The following is a 19,946-nucleotide window of genomic DNA, read 5'->3' as shown; positions in this document are numbered from 1 at the left end:
ATCATAACTGAGGCAAACCTAGAATTTGAGAAGGAGCAGGAGGTTGGTTCCTTTCATACTCTTTTAGGGTCCTGCCTTCCACTTGTATTCCTTCCCCGAGTCCTCCCGCAAGAGGAGAAGTATCCTTCCCATGAGTCCACTCTGCTAAGGTTTCCTCTTTGTGCACGATCCGTGTTAGACCTCTCGTTTGGTCTGGTCCCACTGTATTTCCCTGAGATTCTCCCTCTGTGTAAGAAAAAAAAAAAAAAGTTTGTAGGTGGAAAGAGCTGTTCTGCAGTCTCTACGGAACACACACCTGTGGATTCGTCGCCCAGGCTAGAACTCTTCCGGAGTACTTCTCTTTGTATTGAGCAGAGAGTGAATATTTTCCCATTTCCCTCCTGTGATTAGATCTGGATCCTTTTCCACCTGAAGAACGCCCTGAAGTCAGAGTGAAAGAAGGCAAAGGAATGGTACTGCTCTGTGACCCTCCTTACCACTTTCCAGGTAAACTTGGTTTCTCTGTGACAGTAAGGGCTGGTGAAATGAGATAAGCCCTCTTTCATTTTTCTAGCAATAATGATATGTTATGCGGAGCGTTATTAATTAAGTGAAATGTTATATTTGTTCCAGTGCAATATGGCCTGTACTAGCACTTGTAGATACTTTCTTGGTAGGCTCACTAATCACTCGGTCCAGACTCCAAGGATATTTTACAGTTTCAGTTTACAGATAATATATATGTTGGATTATATTTTCATTAAATGTCCAGAGAAGGCCAGGTGACTGCAGAAGAGCAGAGAACAGTAAGAACACAGGGGAGTACTACAGGAGCTGTATCACAGGGGGCTTTGTAGCTTTTAGAAACTACTTCAGCTTTTACTTTGAGCGGGGTTTGGATGGAGGACTCCCATGACATGACTCGAGTTATAAAACGAAGATCTGCAGCAGCTTTAAGACAGGACTTAGGGGCGGGCTGAGGCGGAAGCCTGAGACCAGTTTGGAAGTATGCCAGATGGGTAGCGGTGGAGAGGGGAGGATAATTACGGATATGGCTATGTTTTAGACTAATAGAATATATTAATTCTCCATTTAACTATACATTAATGTATATTGGTATATGTTTTAGTCACATTCTTGATATGTTCTCAAGAAGGATCCAGGACTTCCTGGTAAACTGTGTGTGAGATAGACGAGCAATACTGGAGCCAAGGAATCCCAGAAGGCAGAGAGAGCGTGGAAATTTTTATCACGAGCTCCTAGACTAATGAAACCACCATTACTGAAGCAGAAGGAGTAGGTTTGAACATCTTAAAGGCAGGGTGTCTTCCAAGTGGAAATCGATTTGGTAGTTCTGCATGTCTGGAGATCAGGGGTGACAGCTGAGTTAGAAATAATGAATCTGCAACTTATTGTCATCCAAATTGTTCTCCAGGCTTTGGGACTACAGGTACTAACCTAGAAAATTAGTGGAGTAGAAAGGGGGAGGAAGAAGCAGGATCTGAGAATTATCTGAGAGAAGTCTTGATTTCAGTCTCTGTGGCGCTTTAACTGCTGCGCTGAGCAAAGATCTCCATGGTCCATGAGTGAAACCTGGTTAGTAGAAACTTAAAGCCATTAAATCGAGAGAGCCAACTTCTTCCTCAGCAGACTTTATGGAATCAGTTAACATCAGTTAATATATGCCATATTTCTGCCGTGAATCTCCCTTCTTGTGAATGCTGTTAAACTAAGGTCTTGTGCTTTGCACTTGGAACTTCATTTGGATTGATGGCGCAAAGAAATGGGTCACTGGGTTCTGAACCTCGAAGCGTGCTGCCTATCCACCCATTTACCCTTGTCATGTCCTAGAGGCTTGGGAAGCCGTCCTCCCTATGTGAAGTAAACTTAGAAATGTCCACCTTAATTTCCCTATTTAAAAGGAGGGGGGAATAACTCCTGCAGGTTCTTTATACATGGAGCTTGTAATAATTTCTTAGGGTGTTTGTAAGTAGTAAATAGGATAAGTGATTTCAGTGGATTAATATGAAATAAAATACGTGTAAGTATATTCAACTTTTGCATTTATTAGTATTTACTCCATCTCATTACCCTAAAAATATCTGATTCGTGGTTATACAGAATTATTTCCATATAAGAAAAAGATCTAGAATAAAACAGCTCATCTTCCATAATCCGTTAGATTTTCCTGTGGACTTGACAGTGCTCTGCAGATGTTTTGTTTTGTTTTGTTTTGCTTTTGTTTTTGTTTTTTAAGGCAAAATCTGTGATCTGAAATATGCTATTTATCAAGCACAGTCACAAATGTGCATTTCAGTACAAATATTTATTCGATTTTATAGTAGCATTTGATATATAGCTAATTGCCTAGTACCTAGCACAAAGAAGGGCTCAATGAATTTTGAGGAATGATGGGATAAAAGAATGAAAGAGAAAACAAATTTGTTCATTAAATTGATTGCACGACACAGCAAACTGCCATGAATAAATAAACTTCTTTAGATTTTTTTTTTGTATTGCAGTAAACCATAAATTCATAAGACTTAAACTCCTAAACTCCTTAAAATGAGAACATAATGTTTTGTTCTCAGCTAATCGCCCATCAATATCACCATCAAAAATTGACTTCTTGTGGAGGATTTATCTCAGTGGCAAAGCACCTGCCTTGCAAATGCAAGGTCCTAAATTCGATCCCCAGTACACACACATACACACACACAAATTGACTTCCTATACTTCATAGATCTTTATATGATAGAATAGAAAAAAGTTATTTCAAAGGTGGATACTATTTTGGAGGGTTTTGTTTTGTTTTTGTTTTTTGGTACTAGAGAATCAAACTTGGGACCTTGTCGTTTGCGAGGTAGGCAACAGAACCACAGAACCAAATCCCCAGCAAAGGTGGATACTATTGACAAAATATAAAATGCCTAATAGTGGACACAAGTATGAATATTAAATTGAAAGAAAGTGGGAATACTCTTTTTTTATTTTTATTTTTTAGTGGTTTGAGACAGGGTCTCATTATGTAGTTGAGACTGACCTGGAACTCACTATGTAGCCCATGCTGGTTTTGAACTCACAGCGATCCTTCTGCCTCAGCCTGAGTGCTGGTATTACAGGCGTGTACCGCCACACCCAGCTGGGAATACTCTTAAGAAAATACTGTCTGGTATGATGAATAGTAGCATTAGACTTAAAATATCAATATAACAATAGACAAGAGTAGGAGATCAGAGTACAGAAGATATTAATTCACAATGTTTATAAATTGAGATATTTCTTTCTAAACATGTTTTTAATTTATAATTTGCCGTATCACTGATCAGAAGCTATGATGATTTTATTGGTATAGCAAATTTATGTCCTGTCAAAGCTAAGTTTCAAAAAGACAGGAAAATCTTCTAAAAAGTTTGTTTATACATTAATCCTTCAGAGTACACTAAAGGACTTCAAATGTATTTCTAGGAGAAAGATATATTATTTAGAAGGGTAGATAAGTGATGTAGATATAATGAACTAAATGCACTGCAGTTGGCTGAAACCAATTTCCCCGTAATGTGTATGATCCAGACTCCCCTGGGGCAATGTGAAGAAAGCTTCTATATCTATTGATAAAAGAAGCATTTCTTAAACTTGTGCTGGCACTTACTCTTCTTGAAAAATCAATTTTAGGGTAGTTTATTATTTAATCCAGTCTATAGTGCAAGGAAAAAAACATGATAGCTTTTTCAAAATGATTGGTATATCATTTACAGAGTCCAAGAGAACATACAGCTATAATTCCTCTAGAGAACTGAGTCATGGGTTAGTTTTTAATTGCCAAAATTATCTTATTGTTTTTTTTGTTTGTTTGTTTTTGGTACCCTGGGATCAATCTCAGGATCTTGCACTTGCGAGGCAGGCCCCGCACCACTGAGCTAATCCCCAGCCCTATCTCATTCTTAAATTAGAGAGTTAGGCTCGCTAGCATTGGAGAAGTGGTACAGATTTGGTGATGGTGGTGGGCTGGGAGGATGGTTGGAAAATCAATCCTGACTCCTTTTTGCTGTACTATTGTTACAGAAGGAATCATTAAGTGACACACAGAGAGGCAACAGAATGGAAGTAAAATAACAAATTTACTTATCAATAAGGGTCAATCGCACATAAGCAGTGCCTGGGTCGACGACGCACTGGGTTACAGCTCCTCCTTTTATAGGGTTTCACAACCTTGACTTCATTCGGTGGTTAGATATATTATGTTACAAGTCCCACAAAAGCAAAGACTGTATATGTCTGGTTTAATGGAAAATTGGAAATATTTTTTGTGTAGTATACAACCACCACTACCACAACTTCTCTGACTAGCTTTTATTCTTAAAGTTCAAGTATCACAATGTATTTTTCTTTACACATCCTTTATGAGTGGAGAACAGAAAAAAAATTGTCTTAAATTTAAGAAAAATTGATAGAGTGACTAAAGAACATAACAGAAGTCATATCTAGCATTAAAGTCCAGGTTTCTGTATTTATATAATCATTGAGTATTCAGACTATTCCAAATATATTTTATTCAGTACAGCATCCTTAAAAGTATCGTGTGATTGTACAATTCCCTTTTCTGTAAGGAAATGAACATACTTTATTAACTTTTGTTTTGTTTTAATTATTACCAGAAATTATTGCAAAACATTGAGTTTCATTTTAGTTGAGAAAAGGAAAATTTATTTCTCAATCAGGACAAGGCAGTCTTCTTTAAAATTTACTCTAAATATCAGTTTAGACAAAAAACAATACTTTCTAAATATGACACTTCTTGCTGAATCCCAGGATGCCCTTATTTCAGAAATTGAAACAAATCTCCAAGTTTCTTCTTTTCCTAACTCTTCTATGACTTTCAATCAGCACAGTAGTAATGTATTAAAATAATTTAATGATTTGTAAATACAAATGCCTAGAAAGAGATGTGTTAACAATAACTCCCCTTTGGAGGCTGAATGTGGTAGGGTTTTTTCCTTGTATTAATACTACCCTATTTCCCATCTTTTTCACATGAACATACCTGCTTCTTTAAAAAAATGATTTAAAATAAAAATGATATAATCATCTCAAACATTCTGATATCATATATTGATGGAGAATATTAAAAAGCTAATCCAAACCTAAATCAAATAGCTGGGTTTTTATTCCCAGTTATGCAGATCTTATACAGTGCATTTTTCATTTTTCATCATCATTGTTCTTCCACACTCCTTGTGGCAATTTTATCTGTTATCTTCAGTTCCTTGAAGCAAAACAGTAGCTCGTTATGATGTTTTCATCCTTAAAAGAAGACTGAATGCCTTTCTACCGTTTGCATAGAAAGCCCCATTTAGCCTGATCTAGAGAAATTTCTCATTTCTCTCTTCCTAGAAGCATCTCTCTTCACCTGGTCAAGAAACTTTAAAAGGAAGTATGCACTGCCCATAGTTTCACGTTGTATATTTGTACAGTAACTACCAAGGAGTCGTTGCTCAAAGCAGGGCTGGAAACTACTACCGGAAAAGCAGCAAATTAAAAGAGGAAATTCAGTTTTTGCCTGAACTAGTGTGTATAGTCAAAGGAATTTGTGTAGTTACGAGTAACCACTTGACATATTTCCTAAAATTTCAGAAAACTATTAACATGTTCTTCCATTTCTGTGATTTTTACTTTTCTTTTTTGTTTGTTTGTTTGTTACCGGGGATCAAACTTGGGGCCTTGCTCTTGCAAGTCAGACAGTGGAATTACTGAGCCAAATCCCCGGCCTGGTTTTTACTTTTCAGTATAACCAGAGCAGGTAATATAGACTCATTTCTTTCTTTTTTTTTTTTTGTGGTAGCAGGAATTGAACTCGGGTCCTTGTGCTTTGCAAAGCAGGCACTGGAACCACTGAGCTAAATCCCTGGCAATATAGACTCATTTCTATAATTTAAAAAAAGGATTACAGAGAGGGAAAAAAATCCACATATGACACATCATCTTGAAGTTATTTATAAAATGCTTGGGGAAGATAGATAGGCTTTGGAATTGTGACATCCAAATTCAAAACCCAGGGCCAGGGATTTAGCTCAGCGGTTCGGTGGCCTGCCTTGCAAGTGCAAGGACCCAAGTTCAATCCCCAGTACCAAAAAAAAAAAAAACCCAGTTCTTAGTGTTCTTGAAATGCTAAACATGCTATTCAACTTAATGGTTGTGAAGCTTTGAGACAGTTATTTAACCTGGGTCTCAGTTCATCAATAAAATGGAAGTAAGAATGTTAGTAGTTTATGAACTAAGAGATACATAAACAGATATATAACAGATATATATTACTTATATTAGTGAAAACTATGGTAGCTATTTGAAAATTTCCACAAAGTGCCTCAGCTTTCTTCCAGTATTTTCCTCTTCCACAATCTCGACTCTATTTTGTGACAGTTAATGATTAGAAAACAGAATCTTTACTTTTGAAGAGTGCATTGTTTAGTGGACAATATTTTCTTATAGATGATCTCAGCTACCGCTGGCTTCTAAACGAGTTTCCAGTGTTTATCACCATGGACAAACGAAGATTTGTGTCTCAGACGAATGGAAACCTCTATATTGCGAATGTTGAGGCTTCTGACAAAGGCAATTATTCCTGCTTTGTATCGAGTCCTTCTATTACAAAGAGTGTATTCAGCAAATTCATCCCACTCATTCCGATACCTGAACGTAAGTATTGTATTTGTTACGCTGTTTTTACAAGGTTGTTTTACAAGGTTGCTCATTGGGAACTTAGAGTCATGAGAAGGAACACTGAGATGGTGAGATGTGCCAGGTTCCCAGACGGAAGAATACAAAGCGTACGCACTTGGGGTGGGGTGAAAGGATTTAGCCCTTTCTTTGAGTTGAGACTTTTGAGTTTGGATTAGCAGCCTCTAGCACAGGAAACACATAAGGAAACTGATTCATAATTCCAGTGCCAGTAGGTTGGCTACAGCAGGGATCACTGGTATCTAATTTTTGTTTCATATCCATTCCTACTTCTGAAGTTCATGAACAGAACAAACCATTAAGATCAAAACAAACAATAGTGATTGCAGAATTGGTGGGGTTGTTATTCTTGTCTTTTTAAGGGCTATTTATATGGTGCAAGTAGGTAAATAAATTGCCTTTTCTACTCTGAATAAGCATAGAATGCCACCCTGTGTGGTTCCTGGTTAGACTGTCCTTTTCCCCAGATCCAAGTCAACTGACTTCCTTTGTAAAAATCAGTGATGATTAATAGAGTCCGATCACAGTGTATGGTTTTTACTTCACATTAATGTTTCTGATTGCAAATATCTGAGGAAATAGCTTCCATGTTGACAGACACATGCTTGGTTCCTACCTCTACCCCCACTTATAGTTGACAACAGGGAAAATGCCATCACGTCTCTGCGATTCCAGATTTCTCTCCCTAAGGAAACAGTCGCGTCATTAGTATTCAATACATAGTGTGGTCTTTCCGGCTCTATTTTATCTTTTTAGTGTTAAATACTCTCCTTCACAGAGTGAGAAAGGAGACACCACAAATTCTCTTATCATCTTTCCTTCTTTCCTCTAGAAATTGACTTGCATGTTTATACTTTAATTATTTTCTTATTTCCTATGTCAATGGAAGAAATATTTCCTCATTCAAGCTAACTCCTCTAGTTGCTCTGGTTCACATCCCACTTGATTCAGTCAGAGACTTCACACTATGGTACTTGTTATTCTTCTCATCTGATCTTCAATGTCTCTTCTTCTCCATTCTCTCTGCACATTCTTTTATATTCAGTGCAAACAGTCTTGAGTCATCAAAACTTTCTGTTTACTCAATCTAAGGACACTGTTCGTCCTTAACTGTTGGTCTTTGACATCACCTTATCTGCTCCTTGTGAATTTTTGTTTCTTGTAATTTCCTGTACTCCACCTCACCTTTCTGCTCAGCAAAATTTAATATAGCTTTTTTTTTACCAGATATTTTTCCTTTTAGATATCTCTTTTCTGAATATTCTCACTTAACTTACCCTTTGAATTGTCTCCCTACTCAGATGACCTTAAACTACATCTTTAAAACTTGTGTTTAGATCTTAATTCCACCTGTACCCTTAGTTTTTCGCACAAAAGGCTGTCAAGGATGTTAATCTCAAAGTGTTCAGAACATATCTATTAAACCCTCCCCATTAAACCTCTTCTTCTGGTGTCCTTGAGTCATTTGGCAATGCCGTTTTACTTTTTCTGAGCACAAAGCAAATTTTTCATTCATCAGCTCCTCTCTTCCCCTGATCCTCAGAACAAAGACTTCAGTAGTTTCGAATTAGCATCTTGAGAAGTTTGAGCTAAGGGTGACATGGAGGCACCCTGATTCAGCAGTCCTGGAATAGAACTGAGGAATCTGCAAGTTCCTTGGACGTCCCAGGTGGTTCTGATGCTTGGGCCCTCATTCTTGAGGAACATTGACCTAAAGAGCATTTGTAGTGATTCTGTCTCTAAATATAGTTTGCATTTCTTCTTTCATGTTCTCTTTGTTACTGTATCTTGGGTTTGGATCTCACCTATCTTGTCTGAATTAATGATACAGCCTTTAGATCTCTGGCTTCTCTATTTCTCTTCACCATGCTGCATCATTTAAAACTGCCAACAAGGCCTCCTACTAAAGCCAGAGAGGTAAGATCTGTATTACTTAAGAAAAAAAAATCAAATCCCATTGGTTTTACTCAGTAAGAAAATTAATCTCAAAAGTTTTAATATCATGTTTTCAGGCATTTCGCATTGTAAATGCAAGCCGATCTTCAAATGCATATATTTTAATATGGTTTGAAGACTATTTAGAGTTGTTTGACAAGTCCTAGAGTTTTGGTACAGTGTGGTTTCCTTCCTCATCCAGAACTGGTTCAGTTCAATTCCATCTTTTATGAGATTTTCACAGCCTTGACATCTTATCTTTAGCTGTTACTTTTTCAGTCAACATTTTTACTTTTTCTTGTATATCATATCATTGTGGATTTACTTGTTTCTTTACCATAATACAGTATAAAGTATGTACTCATGTTCCTAAACAGTATATTTGGCCTTTCTATACATCTTTCTTATGTGATTGAGGGAATAACACACATTTCAGAAATTAATTGCTAAATAAATGACATAAAATATCTGTGGAATGGAGCAGTGTTGCCTGAATACATTTTTCCTTCTTTGCCTCTGTCCCTTCCAAGTCATTTCCTATTTGCCTTCATTTTGTGGATACCTTTCCTTTCTTTCCTTCTTTTGTTTTGCCTATTTGTTTTCTACTCTCCTCCTTCTTTCCCTTCCATTCTTCCTCATTTCCTTTCTTTTTCTCTACCTTCCTCAACCTGTATAGCACTGATCAAAATGCCTTACATATATTTGGTGCTCCTTACTGATGCCTTGAATTATTGTAGTGAACGGAGTCAGAATGATTATAAAGCTATCAGAATGAGGCAATTTTATTGCAAACACTTGATAGAGTTCATACTTATACATATCATGTATAAGCAAACAAACTGTTATATTGTGACATGACTGGCACCTGCTTTGGGAAAAGCCTTCTGTATTGGGGTGGTTCTAATCCTGCAGAAATCACTATGTTAAAAAATGCTATTTAGGTTAGTAATTCATCAATATTTATATTTCTTTTAATATCAGGAACAACAAAACCATACCCTGCTGATATTGTAGTTCAATTCAAGGACATATATGCACTGATGGGCCAAAATGTGACTCTAGAGTGTTTTGCACTTGGAAAGTAAGTGTCATTTTCATTACTGTACCTAGAGTCATATCAGTTTTTGTACCCTCTTAAGAAATATGTGATATGAATGTTTAGCTATAAATGTAAGATAATTTTCTGTTAACTCTTGTGGATCTTTAGCTCTGGTATCTTTCATTTCAAGTCCTGTTCCTGATATCCGATGGCGGAAAGTTCTAGAACCAATGCCAAGCACTGCTGAGATCAGCACCTCTGGGGCTGTCCTCAAGATCTTCAATATTCAGCTTGAAGATGAAGGCCTGTATGAATGTGAGGCTGAGAACATCAGAGGAAAGGATAAACACCAGGCAAGAATTTATGTTCAAGGTAGCTATTTTACTTTTCTATAAATTTCATCAATGTCTTAGAGCCCTTTCCTTACTTGTAAAACTGGGATATCATAATTAATATTGTTAAAAGGTTATATATCTTATAAATGTATGTATATTACACAGAAAGATGAAGTATTTATTTTACATCTATGTAAGTGACTGCTGTAGTCAAGATTTTGTAAGGGAATCGATTTAACACAGGACACATAACTTATAGGATATTTTATAATAGTTACCCAAAAAAAGTCAAATGCGGAGGCGTGCAAGAGGTTAGCCACACACTAGAGACACAAAAACTCTAGCTAAGGGCCTGGATCCCACAGCAGTGTCCCACACAAGTCCAGCTGACGGTCTAAAGTCCAAGTCTGTGTCTCTGTGAGTCCAGCCAGAGGCCCAGAGCCCATGGCAGTGTCTCGTGCTTGTCCCTATTGAGGATCTGCACTCAGAAGGCCCAAAGTCCAGCCCTAGAAGCCAGAAAACCTGTGCTGGTGGGATGAAGGATTTGTGCTACCAGGCTGAGGGATCTACATCGGAGCCAGGAAGTGATTCTCATGGTGATGATCGGAGCTCACCTGATGAGAACAGCAGCCATTCCCAGCCACAGCGAGGACCCAAGCTCCTCCTCTGATGGGAAATGCCAGTTTTGAATCAGGGAAACCAACTGCAGCAAGCTTCTCCTAGAAAACCAACAGCCCCAAATCTTCCGCCCCAGTTCTCTTTTTATGCCATTGGCAGCAATCCTCAGGTGGGTCTTCCACGCCCAGACCACGCTGATTCAGTGCAGCTGGGTGTTGCAAGTTGCCCCTTAGTTAATTCACCACAGAGACAACTCTGAGTTGCAGCAGTATAAGTTCATACCTTTGCTGTCTCAGTTAATAGCAATAGATTGATAGTTGCGTTCTTGGTAGTCTGTAAGAAATATGACCAAAAATATGATGAATACTGCTGCTGAGTGCTACTCAAAGGAAAACATCCTAAAAAATGAATTGTGTGTCCTCATCCACCTTATTTACTGGATCTGACATTGTGGCTTTTTTTTTTATTGGTACCGGGGATCAAACCCAAGACCTTTTGGTTGCCACTGAGCTATATCCCTGGCCCAATTTAGCTCTCTCTTAAAGTCACATGACCATAAAAGGTAAATGTTTTGAACTGATTCAGGACATCGTGGCAGCCTCAATATCATATTCAAAGTGAGAGAAAATATTTTGAAGGGGATTAATACCCAGGTCCCTTTTATAGGAACAGTTCTGTACCATCAAAAATTCACTATAGTTTTGATCACATTGCGTGTCTGATACCTTCTAAGAATCAACGTGAAAGAACAGAGAATTATAGGAAGTAATTTAAAGGTGATATTATTTCTTCTTTATTAGTGAGATCTACTAAGTTTTACCTTTAGTCCCTAATCAAACTCTCAGAAGATCACACAGTTAAATCACATATACAGTGTATCAAGGTGATTCAGTTATTTATTCTTCTCATTGTATTATGTAACGTAACACCCATGTGTTGCCCGTGAGAGACCAAAGCAGGAAAAGGGGTTCGTCTTTTAAGTATTGCTAAGATTTTGTACAAAACAAAAACTTGTAACAATCAATGTGAACATAGATGCCAATATTCAGTTAACAAAAGTTAGCTCCTCCTGTTAGAGACAAATACAATGATTAGTAAAGATATATGAATATATACTATAAAATATCTATGAAGATGATATGCACAATATTGATGTCACTTGGTAAGATCACACAAATATTTTGGTTTCACAATTTATATATATTTGAAATACGTCAGCTGGGCATGGTGGCACACGCCTGTAATTCCAGAACTCGGGAGGCTGAGGCAGGAGAATCACTGTGAGTTGGAGACCAGCGTGGGTTACATAGTGAGTTCCAGGTCAGTCTCAACTACATAATGAGACACTGTCTCAAAAAAAAGAAAAAAAAAAAGAAATATGGCTCACAACATGTGCATATTACCTTTGTACTAAATTCAATAAAACAGAAGTTTGCAGTTTCAAAAAAAATGAAATAAAGTGCTGCTCTCCACAAGAGAGTCTCTCCTCCTACTCAGTCTTATTTGCCCTAATTTATTTACCTTATATCTCTTTGGACTACTTAGAGAAATGAAATGTTCAGTGAGACTATTAGATTGTTCACATATTTTCTCTCTAGAAGTGCTTTTTTCTTCAGGGAAATTTTCAGCATTTTTTTCTCGTGTCCCTAGCATGTTCTGTAGCTATTAAATAGATCTGATAAAATAATAGATGTGCTCCAATTCACTCAACTATGAAGTGACTAGACCATTTTTCCAGTCCTACAATAAGATATAAACTGGTTAATAGATGAGAACTCCATCAGTTCAAGACAATACATACCTGTGAGAGTAGGAAAAAAAAAAATCCTAAATTTTATGCCAAATGTGAAAAAATGATTTCATAATCAGTTGAGACATTATTTTTTAAAATCTCAGTTGTCATTTTGACATATTTAAAGGTTTCTGCTGAAAAAAAAATCAATCTAATGTGAGTGAGCTTTCCAACAAAACATAGATTCCAAATAGGAAAATAATTACTAATTGAACTACTGTGACCTCATTCTGTAATAATGTGTGATTTGCATAGAGTACAGATTTCTGCAAGTGCAAGCCCAGTGGCTCTCTGGTTGGTTTCGGGACACGTACAAGATCTGATGCATTCTCTAAAGCTGAAGTGCAGTATTTATTCTCTTGAGATTCTGATGGGTATTGAGATTTGCATTTGACATTTCTGGTGTTCTTTACTTTCTAGCATTTCCAGAGTGGGTAGAACATATCAATGACACAGAGGTGGACATAGGCAGTGACCTCTACTGGCCTTGCGTGGCTACAGGAAAGCCCATCCCTACAATTCGATGGCTGAAAAATGGATATGCAGTAAGTATATTCGTGGGCTTTGCTCTCCCTGATTCCATTCAGGCAAACATTTCACAGTGGTCCTGAGATAAATATAGCATGAGAATAAGTAGAATAAATGTAGTCAGGCCCTGGAATTTAAAAACATCATTAAAAACTCAAGCAAGAAACAGCATTAAGAATCTTCTTTTAGTTTAAACAACTGTCTGTAAACTTACCTTTACCAACCCCCTCCCTTGCATTTTTCCTTTGTTCTACATTTCCTCCTCTTCCTCCTTATCCATCTCCACTACCTGAAATTGTCCCCATTTTTCTTGCCACTGTTTCCTGAAACCCACAGAAACAGAGGTAAGAGAGATGTTTTAAGTCTTACCTTTGGCCCTGGGGACAAGTAGCACCAGTGGGATCCTTGTCTACATCCTCACTGTAATCTTGGAGCTGGTCCAAGTGGGGAAAAGGTGAACTCTCAGCTCTCTGTAGCATGAGTAGAACAAGAGCCACCAGGCATGGTTAGTGAGTTTTCTTTCCCATGCCATGAAAATCCTACTGTGCACATCTTAGGTAACAGTGGGGGCCAATGAGCACAACACACCTCAATGAAATGCCATCATTCCAAACCTAAATGAAGTATTTCTGTTAAGAATTTACCAAAACCATGTGTTTTACTTTTATTGCTTTCAGTATCACAAAGGGGAACTGAGACTGTATGATGTGACCTTTGAAAATGCCGGAATGTATCAGTGTATAGCAGAGAATACATATGGGGCCATTTATGCAAATGCGGAACTGAAGATCTTGGGTCAGTATGATTTCTAACTTGTTGAAAGATAATCAAGGAAACAACATATAGAAAGATGAGAGAGCATTCATACACGACACTTGATCTTACCTTAATTGCCAAAGTTAAAAACTTTAAAATGTGGTTTAAAATGGAATGGTATTGTCTTTTCTTTCACTGAAGAACTTGGCAGTAGACAAAAAGCAACTCTTTAAAAAATTTCCATGTTTAAAATTCCAAGAATATGTGAATTGCTTCATTTTATTTTTAACAAAGAAGCTGAACTCTACAGCACTTTTGAGGTAATATGGAATATAATTGTTTCTTTAATATTTCTGAAATCATGCAACAAAATTTACACATGCCAACTCCTTTCCTGTATTAGAGCAACTAAATATCACCTGCAAAACCAAGTAACTGTGGAGTCTGGTGCTACAACTCTGCACAGGACCCAGCCTGGCCACTCTGGGGAGTTATGAGTCCCTGTGTCTCTTACCCTGCAGATGCTTTTCAGAAGCTGTAAGCCAGGCCTCAAGTCCCTTATCCCACCCTGACTTCTGCTTTTACTCTGTCTTCTTGACCCCACCAAATCCAAAAGCCTTCTGTAAAAAGTATTTCAATTCTCCATCTACCAGTCAAAGCTATCTTTTCACTATGTGTATCCTTTCCATATTCTTCATAGAGGAGAAAGTGTCTTTGCTCTTCACTCTACTCCTCTGCCGTATTTGTATTCATCTCTTCTTACTTTTTTCTCCATTATTATGGATCGAACCCAGAAGTTTTGCGCTGAGCTACATCCCCAGGCCCCCGTTTTTAAAAATTTTGAGTCAGGATCTTGCTAAGTTGCTATATTGCCCAGGCTGGATTTGAACTTGCCATTCACCTGCCTCCACGTCACCAGGTTTTCTTCTTATTTTTTCTGATATGTGATGTCAACACCATTCCCTTCACGTGTGTGTGTGTGTGTGTGTGCACACGCGTGTGTACTCCCTCAAGCTGTCTCATCTAGTTATGCTTTATTCTCGAGTTCCCATTTCTCCTCTTTGGTAACTCTGAGCTCACATACCATGCACACCACTCCTCTGTCTCCTTCATGATCCTCCTCCCTCTCCTTCCTCTGCCTGCCTAGGAATCCAACTCTCTTGGAGTTCCAGCCCTCTGGTTTCATTAAATTTTCTTCCCACATTCCTTCACATATTCTATATTACTATTTGGATCATTTTGCTTTTCAGAAGCTGTAAGCCAGGCCTCAAGTCCCTTATCCCACCCTGACTTCTGCTTTTACTCTGTCTTCTTGACCCCACCAAATCCAAAAGCCTTCTGTAAAAAGTATTTCAATTCTCCATCTACCAGTCAAAGCTATCTTTTCACTATGTGTATCCTTTCCATATTCTTCATAGAGGAGAAAGTGTCTTTGCTCTTCACTCTACTCCTCTGCCGTATTTGTATTCATCTCTTCTTACTTTTTTCTCCATTATTATGGATCGAACCCAGAAGTTTTGCGCTGAGCTACATCCCCAGGCCCCCGTTTTTAAAAATTTTGAGTCAGGATCTTGCTAAGTTGCTATATTGCCCAGGCTGGATTTGAACTTGCCATTCACCTGCCTCCACGTCACCAGGTTTTCTTCTTATTTTTTCTGATATGTGATGTCAACACCATTCCCTTCACGTGTGTGTGTGTGTGTGTGTGCACACGCGTGTGTACTCCCTCAAGCTGTCTCATCTAGTTATGCTTTATTCTCGAGTTCCCATTTCTCCTCTTTGGTAACTCTGAGCTCACATACCATGCACACCACTCCTCTGTCTCCTTCATGATCCTCCTCCCTCTCCTTCCTCTGCCTGCCTAGGAATCCAACTCTCTTGGAGTTCCAGCCCTCTGGTTTCATTAAATTTTCTTCCCACATTCCTTCACATATTCTATATTACTATTCTTGGATCATTATTGTTGTTTACATACTTATTTAATTTCTTCTCCTCCCATTCATTCTCAGTGGACCTATAATTCCTCTCCCAGAAAGCTATCCTCAGCTTCAGACTGAAGATAATTTCTTCTTAGTAGAAAGGTTCATCTAGGTAACTTCACAGGCAACCCAAATTAGCATGTCTGAGGCTAAATTTGTTCTATCCCTCCCACACCCACACGTCCTCAAAGATTCTCAGTTCTAAAGAGTAGCAGATTCTCCCATGTCCCTTCCCCGTGTCCGGAACATCCAGTCAACTTCGCCGGTTCTCACTGCCAGCACCTCTCGGTTTTCGCATTCTCCTTATTTTCATTGTAACTACCACCACAGAGGTCTTACTGGTCTCCATCTCCTTCATAGTGTGGGGAGGAGTTGTCACAGGTTTAATCAGATAGTAAGTCATGAATCCTGGTAGTCAAACTTCATTTTTTGGAACCGGTTACTCAAAGCATAAAGCAGTGACACAATGAGACCAGTTTTGTTCTTGCTGGCTTCATGAGGCAACTCTTTCAAACAAGATGGCCTTACATGTCACCTGACACTGGAAGAAAACAGGAAATGAGAGAGTGTTAAGAAATTGTTGAAGACTGTCTTCAGAAAGAATTGTCTGTCTTTTTTATAGCTTTCCCTGTCACTTACTGTAATACTGAGGAACATACTCTATTTTTCTTCTCTAAAATCCAAATTCCTTGGTCATATATCGACTCTAGTTACACTGTATAACATTAAGGCTTGTGTATCGAGAAAGCTTCAACCTTTCTCTCTCTTTCTTTTTCTTCTTGACTTATCTACTTAATTCATTTATTCTTCCACCAAATAGTTAATGAATATTTACTCTAGGCCAGATTCCATTCTTGGAATAGGTACTGGTGATAACAAGGAAAACAAAAATGGAGGAAAGGTATATATCACACCTTCTTCTTTATCAAGGAGAAAATATTTCCCTATTTCTTCCCACTTCTAAAATACATAGGAATGTATAGATACTGTGGTTAGAGGGCAAAATATCATGTAAACATTAAAACACAGAAAGGAGAAGACCAAATTATTTCATTAAAACCTTAACCAAAAAAATTTGTAATGTCTAAATGTACTTCAGTTTTAAAAGTATAATCTTATTTGTATTTTATGTGTAATTTGTCAGCTAATATTCGTGTTTATGGAGCCTACACAAAATACCATATTAGGTACACAACACAAGCGGGTTGGTTATGTATTGCTGATTATTGATATTCAGACTAAAGTAGCAATGAAATGAACTATATCCTTGTCGTAAAAAGCTGCTTCTGAGTTGCAGCGCCAGGCGTAACACCTCAGGTCTTATTGAAGTGTGGAATCTGAGGCCCACATCAGACCTACTGTGTGGGTATTTTTATAGGATACTCATATACGACTCTGAAATACAGATGAAGTTTCAGAATCACCGGATTAGAAGATGACTATCCCAGATAAAGACGTGCGTAGGTCGGGACAAGGCGCAGGGAATGTGTTCAGTGGATGGAGGGTGTCCCTCTGCCAGTTGACAAGGACCACGAGATGAGAAAGCTTTCTAATGGGTGGCCCTGAGGACAGTGAGGGCTGCTGTCAGTGGAGGGGCCGTTTATGAGAGAATATCCTGATTTTGTAATTACTGCTCTATACTTTGTGAGCAGGGCAAACTACAGCTGGATCACAGGCTCATTAGCTCATTGATTGAATCCATTCTTCTTATAGCTATTTGTATAGCTGTTCTGAAGGCAGAGATGACTCTGATCTGTCAACATTTTGAAGAGTTTCTGGCCGGAGATTTAGCTCAGTGGTTCTGCCGCCTGTCTAGCAAAAGCAAGGACCCAAGTTCAATTCCTGGTACCAAAAAATAAAAAAGAATTTCTGCACACAGCTGGTGTTCAGGAAAGGCGTAATGGAGGGGCTGTACTGTTGAATGGAAAGAGTGTGCCTCAGAACCAAAACAACCTAAAGGCAAATGTGAATCCAACTTGTTAGTGCCTGTAGCCTCTGCAAAACTAGATGATCTTAGGAGATTTCAGGCCTTACCAGTGTTGCCTGGGGGCAGTTCCAAGTGTGGCTGAGTGGATGGTCTTTGACCATACTGAATATTTATAGTGCTGCTTAGTTTCTTCTAGTCCTTTATAACTTTCCTTTTGCCATTGAAACTTTGTTTTTGTTTTTGATTTTTTTGAGACAGGGTCTCACTATGTAGTGAGACTGACCTGGAACTCACTATGTAGCCCAGGCTGGTCTCGAACTTACAGTGATCCTCCTGCCTCAGCCTCCCGAGTGCTGGGATTACAGGCGTGTGCCATCACACGCGGCTATAACTTTCCCTTTGAAACTGAATCAGAACAGCTGAATTTCATGTTCCTTTCAAGTTAAATCTGTATATAATGTTTGCTTGTAAGTAAGCTTATAATCAAGTCATCTAGAATTGTCACTTGAATTGGGATGCATTTTATGCTAATGTAAAGTCATTAAAGAAGACAGGTATTAGGTATGAAATATCAGTGGTTCATAACTGATCACATTCACCAAGGTGGGCCATTTTTCTATTAACTGCAAATAAAAGTGGAATAAAAGATGTGATAGTATAGAAAGAATATTTGGGTTTGTTTAAAAAAGAGAAAAAAAATAATTTAATTTCCTTTTAGCTTTGGCTCCGACTTTTGAGTTGAATCCTATGAAGAAAAAGATCCTGGCTGCTAAAGGAGGCCGGGTGATAATCGAGTGTAAACCTAAAGCTGCACCTAAACCAAAGTTTTCATGGAGTAAAGGAACAGAGTGGCTTGTGAACAGTAGCAGGTCAGTGTGGAAATGTGATTGTAGTTAACGACCCAGGAGAGTTTATTTTTTAGAAGACTTGCTTTGGTATTATTAATATGTGTTACTTCCTCCACATTTTCTCCATAAATGATAATGTAGTTGTAAGACAAACAGAAATGCTTGTGTGTCCGCCTCAGTATCTGTTATAATCAGGATTGTATTTTTCATAATTCTGTAATGTATAAGGGATTTAGAAAGTAGAAGCTCAGGGGTATCTTTCATTTTTTTTGTCAGTTGTCCAAGGCCACCACAACTAAAAAAAAAGGAAGTGAAATGAGATTTCAGTAACTTATTTTTTTGTTTGTTTGTTTAACCAAGACATTAAAGTCCATTCATTTTTTATTTAATTTTCTTCACTTATGCTTTTTTTTTGTACTGGGAATTGAATTTGGGACCTTGTGCTTGCGAGGCAGGCAGTGAAACCATTGACCTAAATCCCTGACCCCACTTAATTTAATTTGATATGATTCCGTTTGTTGATTCTTGATTTTTTTGTGCAATTTTTTCTTCAGAAAATCTTTGCCTACATCTGTCTTCCAGAGTTTTACCTATTTTATCTTGCAGAAGATTAAGTGTTGCTGTTTTAACATTTAAATCTTTGATCAGTTTGATATTTAGCTTAGTACATGAAAGAACCAACAGAGTGAAGAGACAGCCTATTGCCAGATATTCCTAGCACAGAGGGCTAATATATAGAATATGTAAAGAACTAAAAAAATTTAGGACACCAAAAGTAAAAACCCAATCCAAAAATAGGCCACTGATATAGTAGCCACTTCTAAGAAGAAAACGTACAAATGGCCAGTAAATCCATGAAAATCTGTTCGACATTGCTGGCCATTAGAGAAATGCAAATTAAAGCAACACTGAGATTCCATCTTTAGAAAGAATGGTTACCATTAAAAAAAATAATAATAACCAATGCCGACAAGTCTGTGTGGGAAAAGGAAACTTTCTACATTGTTGGCTGGAAGGTAAACCAGTACCATTATGGAGATCACTACAGGGATGCCTCAAAATACTAAAACTAGAAATTGTATTTGATTCGTGTATTCCCTTTCTCCATCTCTTTCCCCAAAGAGGTAAAGACCTCATATTACAGTGATTCATGCATACTTAAGTTTTTAATCGCACAGTTCATAGTAGCTAAATCTTCAAGGTAGCTGATACGTCCATCAACAGATGAAAAGAGAAAGAATATGATATACTCCACGGCTACTACTGTGCCATAAAGAAGTCATTCGTAGGTTAACAGACACACTTTGAGACCATAACTCTAAGTGAAATAAATCGGGCATACAAATTTAAATATTACACAGTTTCTTTTATATGAGAAATCCACAATATAAATAAAGAGCAAAATTAAAGATAGATAAGGGAGACAGATCTTTTGCAAGGGAGTAAGAAGGGTTCAAGACCTGGAAGGAAGT

General features: G+C 37.9%; 1 protein-coding gene across 4 annotated transcripts in view; it reads left to right on the top strand.

Annotated features, from left to right (window-relative positions):
- The window catches only part of Cntn1 (contactin 1), a 395,948-nt gene that overhangs the window by 251,522 nt on the left and 124,480 nt on the right, over positions 1-19,946 (top strand). For all 4 annotated transcript variants that reach the window (XM_010640950.3, XM_010640948.3, XM_010640949.3 and 1 more), the window contains 7 exons: positions 391-486; positions 6,469-6,675; positions 9,634-9,733; positions 9,882-10,063; positions 12,857-12,981; positions 13,642-13,759; positions 18,345-18,495. In XM_010640950.3, coding sequence (XP_010639252.1) covers positions 391-486; positions 6,469-6,675; positions 9,634-9,733; positions 9,882-10,063; positions 12,857-12,981; positions 13,642-13,759; positions 18,345-18,495 — 979 coding nt within the window. The remainder of the gene's footprint in view (positions 1-390; positions 487-6,468; positions 6,676-9,633; positions 9,734-9,881; positions 10,064-12,856; positions 12,982-13,641; positions 13,760-18,344; positions 18,496-19,946) is intronic.

Source organism: Fukomys damarensis, unplaced genomic scaffold (assembly GCF_012274545.1).
Source record: "Fukomys damarensis isolate Sample0158 unplaced genomic scaffold, DMR_v1.0_HiC HiC_scaffold_15, whole genome shotgun sequence".
Lineage (NCBI taxonomy): Eukaryota > Metazoa > Chordata > Mammalia > Rodentia > Bathyergidae > Fukomys > Fukomys damarensis.
This window is presented reverse-complemented; position numbering and strand designations above follow the sequence as displayed.